Source organism: Morone saxatilis, unplaced genomic scaffold (genome assembly GCF_004916995.1).
Source record: "Morone saxatilis isolate NCDOM2014 unplaced genomic scaffold, NCSU_SB_2.0 Contig24, whole genome shotgun sequence".
Lineage (NCBI taxonomy): Eukaryota > Metazoa > Chordata > Actinopteri > Moronidae > Morone > Morone saxatilis.
The window spans coordinates 25,788,377-25,798,423 of record NW_023339807.1 but is presented as its reverse complement, the minus strand read 5'-3'; the positions used below and the strand labels follow the sequence as shown (position 1 = coordinate 25,798,423).

General features: G+C 41.0%; 3 protein-coding genes across 3 annotated transcripts; all 3 read right to left on the bottom strand.

Moving 5' to 3' along the window:
* Positions 1-2,975: 2,975 nt before the first annotated feature.
* On the bottom strand, positions 2,976-3,382 carry LOC118336499 (collagen alpha-5(VI) chain-like; the record flags this gene model as incomplete). The annotated part of the gene is given in 1 exon segment (XM_035673165.1): positions 2,976-3,382. A coding segment is annotated over 1 exon segment (309 nt), but the record flags the coding sequence as incomplete, so codon positions are not given.
* A 77-nt stretch (positions 3,383-3,459) lies between these two features.
* LOC118336470 (collagen alpha-4(VI) chain-like) lies at positions 3,460-7,731 on the bottom strand. The gene is made up of 5 exons (XM_035673136.1): positions 7,643-7,731; positions 6,835-7,386; positions 5,892-6,450; positions 4,660-5,238; positions 3,460-4,025 (listed from the first exon to the last, which is right to left on the bottom strand). The coding sequence occupies exons 2-4, from the start codon at positions 7,346-7,348 to the stop codon at positions 5,175-5,177; spliced, it is 1,137 nt and encodes a 378-aa protein (XP_035529029.1). The 5' UTR covers positions 7,349-7,386; positions 7,643-7,731; the 3' UTR covers positions 3,460-4,025; positions 4,660-5,174.
* LOC118336489 (collagen alpha-1(XIV) chain-like) lies at positions 7,732-9,467 on the bottom strand. Its single transcript, XM_035673155.1, has 2 exons — positions 8,769-9,467; positions 7,732-8,253 (listed from the first exon to the last, which is right to left on the bottom strand). The coding sequence occupies exons 1-2, from the start codon at positions 8,896-8,898 to the stop codon at positions 7,757-7,759; spliced, it is 627 nt and encodes a 208-aa protein (XP_035529048.1). The 5' UTR covers positions 8,899-9,467; the 3' UTR covers positions 7,732-7,756.
* Between the last annotated feature and the right edge of the window lie 580 nt (positions 9,468-10,047).

Here is a 10,047-nt window from a genome sequence, read left to right as displayed (position 1 = left end):
TATGCAACTATTGCTAAATGACAATATGTTATTGTCTGCTGTTAGGAAGAATATTTTGCTGATCGTTGAAACGCTCAGCCTTGGCATCATGGGAGTTGTTGTCTTTTCCACACCATTGCCATCATACAGTCCAGCATCTCCTGGTAGGATTTCCTTCAGTGTTCATGGTTCAGGAGGTTTCTACGCGGGAGCCAATTATCCCACCAGAGGTCCCTCCCTCTCCCAAAACCAAACAGACCCGCTTGAATTAAAACCACGTAAAAAGCACTGAATAAAGGCAGTTCCACCTTAAAAATCACTGCTTCTCCCAACGCCTGTTGGACAGACCAAGGACGTCCCGGAGGGGGCTGCGAGCCCGAGTTGCTGCTAAACGTTAGCTCACTTTGTTGTCTCCGATAACTTTAAGATCCAACATCCCCACGGGGTTTCGTAGAAGCCAACATTATCTGCAGTATATAAGTATTCATCTTTTGGGAACACACATGGACAGGGTTAGATCTTAGGGAAATACATTTACTTAGATTAATATACTCATACCTAGATAGACGAAAATATTTCGTATGGCCGGCCCTAACGCTCACGCGCCTGGGTAGAGTCCAACCCCCTGCCCGACTTCTAATCTTAATGGCAATCTTATCAGATTTCTGGATTATCAAGATCATTTAATGGTGGAATGACTATAACACATTTCTACTAGTCCCATGCAAAATCCGGACAACCAAGGCAGTCCTGATAAATAGTGTGTCTAACATGTGAACTATGTCCATCCAGGCTGACGTTGATCTTCTCGGCACGGAACTCGACCGCAGACGTGATGAAACTCCTGGAAAATGAATCAGAGCTTCTGGCGACAGTCTGGTCAAAAAAAAAAACAATAGCCAAGCGTTGTTTCTACTGTTCTAAACCATATTAATTAAACTCCTATAATTAATTTCTTTTATTGGAGCCCAAAACACCCAAACGCAACGGTGTTTCAGGATTAGTTGCAATCTGAAAATGACCCACTAGATGCAAGCAAAACCTACACACTCTTAACAAACTTGTAACCGTGGCATCTGTGGTTGCTTTTTGTCTGGCAGGCGGTCAGCGGCTCCTGGCTTGACGGTGCTCTGGAGGAAACGGGAACGGCCGCCGAGCTGCCGCAAGATTGGTGGAGTTTCGGCAGAGGATTACTCGGCTAACCAGTCCCCATCAAGTCGGCAGCAGCATCGCAACGTCATCCCTCACAACAAATCTGTGAAAGCTTTATTTACGTCACCAGAACAAAGGCCTTCAGCCCTCTTTGGGGAAACTAACTCGTAAATGTTTCTCCTGTTCTACGTCGCTGGAAATCAGGGGTGAAAAGTCTGTCGTCTAGCGTCGCTCCTGGCTTCATCGGACTTCCTCCTTGATCCGCTCTTCCAAACAACTCCTGCTTGTAGGCTGATCAATGCATGAGTTCGGCCAACTGTTGGATTGAAATGTGAACCTATTGTCTGGCGTCACTGTTGGTTTTTATGGAATACTTTTACGAATATGTTTTTCCTTCTGAGGTGTGTTCTTTGTATTATAATGTTTGACATATTCCAAAAATGATCAAAAATAGTACAACTTGTACAAACAACTAGTAACACTCCAGGAAAAGATCACGTAAAGACTATACCATAAGGTAAGATGGTGGTTGCCAAAAAGCCTTTTTTTATCATGTAACCTAAATTGATACAAAAGTGACATATTTTATAGATATTTTTATAATACATAACGCATACACCAGTAGAGGAACACTTGAACAGTGAATATATAACCGCATTAAATTGTGTGTAAACGAGTTTGGTTGGATTGAATATTGAAGCCAAAGATTAGTTACCTTATATTTTTAGGAACTTTTTTACACAATTATCGTCCTGATGTTATCTTATACAATAAACAAACATATGACAAATTCAGTGTTTTGAAATGCTGAGATATATTTTTGACCTTAGCATCCAGAAGACTGTGCGATCCTCCCATGAAGCTCCTTCGTTGACATAGTGGGGGTCCAGACCCCAGGTTGGGAAACACTGGGAAGACATTTAAACAAGATCGATCTTTATTGGATCCCCGGTGTAGGCAACCCTTAATTTTGTAGGGTGTTACATTAGTTAAACTGTATCAGTTAATCAATTAATTTTGGTTTATCACGTTTATAATTATCAAAGGATAATGAAACATAACTTTATTGCCTTTTTTTGCAACTCTTTCTTTAACTACTTAACAGCAACACATAACAGACACCAACATGTAATAAAATGTCTGTGCAACATGACACGGCTTACGTGACAACAACTGCCCTTTTTCCAACTCATACGACGGCGTTGTGCAAGAAACGTCAAAACCAGTACTGTCGCCGTCGCCTTTAGCATGCTGTCGCCAAGAGACAGAGCTGCTGCTGCCCACAGACAGCTGCTGAAGCCCGGGGAGCTCTGGAGGAATAAACACCCAGAGTCACACCGGATCCTGCTCTGATCTGGAGACGTTAGCTGGCAAGAGCTCTGAGTTAATCTATTAAACTTTTAGGAAAAAAAAGAGCTCTATGATACTACTTCACTTATACAGAGAGCAGACAGAAAATCAGATTGTTCTGAGAAAAGTAAGAGAGGAAATTGGTGAGTATATGTGTCTGTTACTTGATTCCAGCTGTTAGTTTTATTTTACTATGAACTAAGTTAGCTATCCAGGATCCATCAAACTCCATTCAGAAAACAAGCCTTTTAAAAGTTGTTTGCTCGTCGTCTCGCAGACAGACCCGACAAATTATGAATCACCATCATGATGTAGTTATTTCTGCTTCTTTTTGATCCGTTTATTGACATTAAATCACTGCAAAATCTGTTTATGTTAGGCTCATACCACCTTTATAAACCAGATTAAAGAGTTACGCAAGGCGAATATTCACTTTACTTGTGGTGGGAACACAACATAAGATAATTTCATGATTGATAAATGGAAGCTCTCACCTTTACACCAGCTCCAGATTTAGTCTTGAACCTCTCCTTGAAGGAGTTCAGCAGGGCAGTGTTAAAGGCTGTAGATTCTGAAATCCGTAGTGTCAGGACTTTTTGCACGACTGCCTCGTTGTAGGGTTCAAAGTCTGTATCATACAATATACGTCCTCCATCATCTACTACATGGAAGGAGATGTTGGTCCCGACAGAAAGGAAATCTTTTCCGTTACTTGCCAAGAGGCAGCACAGGCCTTTTACTTCCGAAATGGAATGGACAATGTCTGGCAGGAAGGTCTGGAGGTTGCTGATGCGCATCAGCATCTCACTAGCTCTGGTTCTTTGGGAAAAATCAAATCCTATGGCAATATCAATGCTGCAGGCTGGAGCAAAGGGAAATAAGTCTTACTTTTTGCATTCATAGACATAAGATTGTGGTGTGAAAGAAGGAAAGACAGACACAAGGCAATTTTCAACTCACTGGGAAAATTGAGGTTCTGTGGAAATTTGCACCATGGTGTCGACTAACTTTTTCTTTGATATTTGCCAACTCCGTTGAAGTTTCGCACTTGAACAGCCTCTCAGGGGTGCCAGTAATCTGCAAGAGCTCCAGGTCATGGACGTCTCCAACGCCAATGGCAAACACCTCAACTCCCAGATCCCTGATATATTTACCTTCGTCCTCCACATCATCGTGAGAATCACCATCTGTGATCAATATCAGATTCTTGGAGATTCCACTACGGCCGCCGTTTGATGTATAAAAGTACTCTTTAATGTCATTCAAGGCTTGTCCGATGTAAGTGTTTCCACCTTTGTATGTCAAAGTCTTGATGTGTGCGCTCACATCCTCCCTAGTGAAGTACTTGTTGAGGTAAAACTCTCTCCGAGTATTATCGCTGAACTGTGCAACTCCAACATGCACATACTCTTTACTGACGTCAAAGCTGTTCACTACATCTGTGGTGAAGTTTTTCATGATCTCGTGATTGTAGATGGATAATTGATTGATGCTGCTAGAATAATCAAGCAGAAAAACCATGTCGGCCTTGTCTTTCTCACATACTGCCAAAGCAAAGCAAGAAAAAGACAATTGTCAACATTACTACTAAACATGAAATTATGACTGTATAGCATAATATATTTGGCCACATCACTCAAACCCCCAGCGGAGAAACCTAGTGGGTCTGCTACAGCTGCTGGACTGGGGGGAAGTAACACACAGCGCTTTTGGCTACCACAAAAAGCCCCTCCGTACTTACGTAAATGTTAGCAATCTAATTTCTGTTTCACCAGGACTTTAATCAAGTCGGACGCACAAGTGTGACAGGTGCAAAATTCTGCTCTACCAACACCTGATTAACAAATGCTGTTTACACATTTCTATGTTGTATCAAGTCCTGCCATGCAAAAAGGGCCTGTTTTTCCCATAATGCACTGGTTTGTTTCAAGAAATTACTTTAAGTTTAGTAGTTCACTATACCTAGAAAGAAATATGAATTTCTTCCAACTGACAACATTTTATATCTGCCTTCTTTCCATCTGTAACTGGCCCGTATATGGACCAGCTGGAATTACTGGTTTTGTTTTTGGTCTTGGACTGGTTTAAGCTTTTTTACTTTGTCCTACATCTCTTTACCGAATAACATTATGTCTATAGTACTTCACTTCACTACTTCACTACCACCCACACACTTACCTGGCTTAGTGGAATTGCAGAGGATAGAAGAAATATTCTTGTACAGAGTTTCTAGGGCCTTAAAATTGTCCACATAGAAAACTTTAGATTGGTCGTCACCAGCCATGGTCAACAATTCTTTAATTGTTGCATTTTTCACTCCAATACTGATCACAGTGATCCCGTTGTTTCGCAGTGCATCAGAATTAGGCTTCAGTTGGTATGGGTCGGTAGCATCCCCGTCTGTGATCACCATGAGAATCTGAGGCACCTTGAGTGCTTTCCGGCCACCATGCTGATCATTAAAGAAGTCTAATGAGTAATTCAAGGCTTTGCTAGTCCAGGTGTCTTCGTTTAGTAGCATCAGTTTTTTTATTTGTGCAAGAACTTTTTGTTTGGAGTCATGGTCCTTTAGAGTAAAAACAGATTCGACCCTGGTGGAGTAACGAATGACCCCAAAGCGAGTCAGGTCCTTGCCAACTGTGGTTTGGTTTACTATTGACTCCATAAACGTCTGCATGCTTTTGAAATTCGTTTCACCTATGCTTTGGGACCCGTCCACCAGAAAAATAATGTCTGCTTTTTCTGTCTTCTTGCATTCTGAATGAAAAAATATGAAGAGAGTGGTTAGCAGGGAAAGTAAAGAACTGATTAGTTATTCATCTCATGAAAAAAACCCAGTCATTAAAAATGACAAGATAACATCAACTAAACCACTAAGCATGTCCTAGACATATCTCTGTAAATGCAAAGACTGATTTATATGTTGGATCTTGTTAGCTGGCAAGCTAGTCACTGATCCATCCAGTGGTCAGCGAGGTAACTGCTAAAGCCACAAAAAGTCTTCTGTGCATTTCTATTTATCCAGTTACATAGCATTTGTGGTGAAGGTTAAATGATGTAAACAGAAACCAACTGTACAGTCAGATGAAGAGGCCAATAGGTCCTTCAAACTTGATACGTTTTGTTTTTATCTGTTATTGTTTTCGGCTTTTTCATAATTGGAATGATGGTCTGATTGTATTTGTTTTTACATTACTGAGCCAAATTTTGTTTAAATCAACTGGATTCAAGAGATTTTGACTGTGGCCACCGACTGCATCCAGATACTTCTCTATATTTTTGTCAGCGTTATTGCTGAAACATGTTTTACCTACGACAGAAAATAGCCCAATAGTCCACAGTTATCGAATACAGAACGTATATATAAATAACTGTATATATAACTGTTTTTTATTCTCAACTGCTCTTACCTCTTTCTTGGGTCGCAGAGCTTCAAGGCCACTTTCTTCTCCAAGTCTTTCAACCCATCAAAGTTGCTCTCAGTAAAAACCCTCTCTGAGGAATCAGTGATCTCCACCAGTTGGGAGGTGATGGCTTTCCCCACTCCAATGGCGTAGACCAACACTCCCTTAGCTCTCAGAGCCGCAGCAGGGCCTGTAACACTATCTTGGGACTCGCCGTCTGTTATTACTATCAGCCACTGCCTCAGGTTAGAACGCCCTCCGCTGGTTTCCTTGAAATACTCCGACACCTCAGTAATGGCATTTCCTATGAGCGTGTTTTGATTCATTTGCTGCATGTTATCAATGGCTTTCCACATTTCTTCCTTGCTGTAGTATTGGTTGAGGGGGAACTCCAGTTTGATGTTGGTGCTGAACTGCATGACACCTACATGCACCTCATTTTGCCCAATGGCGGACATGCTGATAACAGATTTCATGAAGTTTTTCATTTTCTGGTAGTCTTCGTCACTGATGCTCGCAGAGCTGTCAGTTAAGAAAAATACGTCACCCAGTATGTCTTTGCAAACTGTGGACACAGAAGACAGAAATGTTAACGTGGTTTTCCCGTTTTACCCCTTAGTCATTGGATACTAAGTATGTATACATGCACACTCATTTTCCGCTGCTATTCCGAATCTGATAATATTCTCCAAAGGGATAATCCTAATTAGGTAATTAGATTTTTTTTAAAAACCTGCTGTTAAATCAGGTATTTCAGGCCACAACAATACCAAAAAGAGCCTGCGAAATCCTGAATACAGAGGCAAATTGATAGCATGTCAGTTATCATCTCAGTCATCCGAAAAGTAACAATATGTGGCATGCATAGTTAATGCATGTAGTGACTATGCCATAAGATTTTAAATAAGAGGAATGCAAATGGAGTTAGAAGTCCAGTCTAATTCCTTACTGTCTGGAGAACAGATGTGTCTGAAGATATCATTCTTGATGGACTTCAGGGCATCAAAATTCTGAACAAAGAAAGTCCTTGTTTGGTCGCCGGCAATCTCTTGCAGCTCCTTCTCCTTTGCTTTACTCACTCCGACAGCATAGATAATGACACCTTGATCCCTCAAATCAGCTGCAGGAGCTGTGACTTTATCTTGGGATTCCCCATCGGTGATGACAATCAGGTACTTTTGGACTTTCCGATCACGAGCTTCCTTAAAGTGGTTTGCCATGGATGACAGCGCCTTTCCGGTCATGGTGCCACCTCCTTCGTGTTCAATTCTCTTCACAGCTTCCTTCAGTTTAGCAGCATCTGAGTAGGTTTCCAGGTCGAATTCCTTCTTTGGCAATTTAGCATATTTCACAAGGCCCATGCGGATATGTTCTGGCCCAATACGGAAAGTACTAATAAACTCAATGATGAACGTCTGCATGTCAGCAAAGTCTTGGTTCTCAATGCTTCCTGAGTCGTCCATCAGAAAGAAGAAGTCTGCTTCATCCTTCTGATCACATGCTGGAGAGAAAGACTACAAAGAGTTACTTCTTTTCACACAGTTAAAAAAAGTAAGGTTTAAAATTAACATTAAAACAAAAAAGGCTAAACTTAAAGACAGATACCTGACTACGAAGGAAACAAGTAATGTTTTACATCCCTACAGCACTATATATACCATATATGTATATAATATAAATATATATAACTTAGAAATATTTGAAATATTTGAAATATTTGCGTAATTGATGACAATAAAAACAACAGTGGTTCAAACCTTCTTTGACGTCTTCTTTACTTGTATCTAGTGCTTCTTCAATGCTGTTAGTGCACAGGGTTTCTGCAGGTTCTCTGTGATGTTTTTCAGATCTTCTGGAAAGCTGAAACGGTACTAAACATGCTTATGGGAGGGGTAGGACACCATCTTCTCTAGTTCAGCCTTGTTTGCATTTTCGATTCCTACAGCGTAAAGTGTAACACCATCCCGACGGAGAATGGCTGCAGCTTCTGTAACATTATCATCGGATTCACCATCGGTGATCACTACTGCCACCTGCTGGACACCCTTCCTGCGGCCTTTCTGCTCTGTGAAGATTTCTTCCCGAGTGAAGTTTAGGGCAGCTCCAGTGTTTGTCCCACCTCCCTGGTAAGGCAGGATATTCAGGAACTGCAGGATTTCGTTCTTGTCATCGAACGTGTTAAGGTAGATGTGTGCTGTGGGCATGCTACTGTACGTAACAACGCCCACATGGACTCCTTTCTGACTGACATCCAGGCTGCTCACAATCCTGTGCAGGAAAGTGCGCACCATCCGGAAGTTGCTGGTTCCAATGCTTCCCGACTCATCAACGATGAACACAACGTCTGCCAGTTTGGCTCCTTTGCAATCTGTGAAAGAAGTGTAATTAGTTAACTTGCACTGGACAAAAAGGACCTGTATCAGAAAAGATCCAATGGTATGCAGGTTTATGGATCTGCATATTATATCATATCATACATCATATCAAAATGAAATCTGTCAAAGATCCTGTCTGTCATCTTCTGCATACTGTCTGTATCTTTAACAAATACAAATGTATCACCACCCTGGATATTAACATATTTGTGTTCATTTATTCCATTGTTGAGCCATCTGCTACTTAATCATTCAAATAATTTTGAAAATGAAATATATTACTGGAATACTGTAATGCAGTCTTTAAAATCTGCTGTGTGAGCTATTTCTTGTGACTGTCAACATTTTTTCAACATCATTAAACAATATAATATACTATAATATTTTTTAAAATGTAGTTCAAGTCAGAATGTATTCCATAGAACTGTCTAACTGCTAACTGAAAAATGATAAAACAAGAACTACAACTACTGGTTAGGTAAGTAAGTGCCCAAAGGATGTTACTCACCTTCTGTAACATTGGTCTCCATTTTCTCCGTCTTGATGCTATCTTCTAAAACAGTTACTCTGGGAGAATCATATGCGTACCCAACACTGGCAAATGAGCGTAGAAAATCCATTGATGCACCTGCGCTCATTGCAGCAAGCGTTGTCCCTTCTGATTTGATTGCATAAGCCTCCTTAAACACACTATCATCTGAATCTTTTCCACTCACAACGACCAAGAACTGTCGGTAGCCTTTGTGTGCCCGGCCTCCCGCCTCACTGGTGAAAAATTGAGCTTTGGCGTAGGCCAGAGCAGCCCCCAGGTTACGTGGCCGATTGGGTTGTGGGCGCAGGCGGAAACGTTTGACAGCAGCCAGGGTCTTCGGTCTATTTGGATGTGCATTGAGAAGGAATTCAACAGTGGTTTGTTGGCCATACTGGGCCAAACCGATACGGTTGGTGGACGATCCAACATCCAGATCAGTGATCAATTGGTTAAGGTCAGACTTAAAATCAGCGAATTGTCCTTGAGCTATGCCACTGTCCACCAAGAAGAAAACATCTGCAAACTTTTCTGCCAAAGCTGAAAGAAAACAAAAACAAAAAAACTTATTACATTTTATTACAATACATTACAATCAAAACAAAGAGGTTGTTGATTCATTATGTAAGTTTATGTACACCCACAATTTCTTTCTGGCTCCACCCTGCCAACCCTCAGATTCATGGCTATTTTATCATGGTTGGTGAGGGTACAAAGAGTTAAGCTTAACTGACCTTTCAACTTGAAGGAAACATACAACTGTTTGTATTTTCAGGTTTTGATCAGCAGAATCTAGGTATGTGACAAAAACCGACCATTTGTACCGAAGTTCGGAAAATGTGGCGATACTTGTTACTATACACTACTGTAGGTACTATGGATGGATGATGGGCTCAGATTTGGCCATGTCCGCCTGAAAGGGCTGCACCACCCAGACGGGAACGTCGAGGTTCAGGGAAAATCTGATGTTTTCACATCAAAGATTACAAAGAAAGGCTTTAAAACATGACAAATTGATTGGAAGTTCCATATTAAAACGGAACAATCAATTAAAGAGTGGAAAGCAAACAGGCAGCAGAAAAGACAAAAACACTGAGTAGTTTCTTTTTATTAATTACTTGATGGCTACATCTTGTGTATGTTGAAGCACAGTACAACATTGTTGTACTGTGGCATCAAATTCAGTGTCAAGAATCATGGAATTTCACTAGTGTTGGTATTAAATCTCTGGTATCGTCACATCTCTACCAAAAGCTGA

Coding starts and splice junctions, on each gene's coding strand:
- LOC118336470 (XM_035673136.1), bottom strand. CDS start 7,348: ATGGACGACTCAGGAAGCATTGAGAACCAAGACTTTGCTGACATGCAG. Junction 6,451..6,834: donor ACACATCTGTTCTCCAGACA/GTAAGGAATTAG, acceptor CTGTGTCCACAG/TTTGCAAAGACATACTGGGT. Junction 5,239..5,891: donor CTCTGCGACCCAAGAAAGAG/GTAAGAGCAGTT, acceptor TTTTTCATTCAG/AATGCAAGAAGACAGAAAAA.
- LOC118336489 (XM_035673155.1), bottom strand. CDS start 8,898: ATGAGCGCAGGTGCATCAATGGATTTTCTACGCTCATTTGCCAGTGTT. Junction 8,254..8,768: donor GGAGACCAATGTTACAGAAG/GTGAGTAACATC, acceptor CTTCTTTCACAG/ATTGCAAAGGAGCCAAACTG.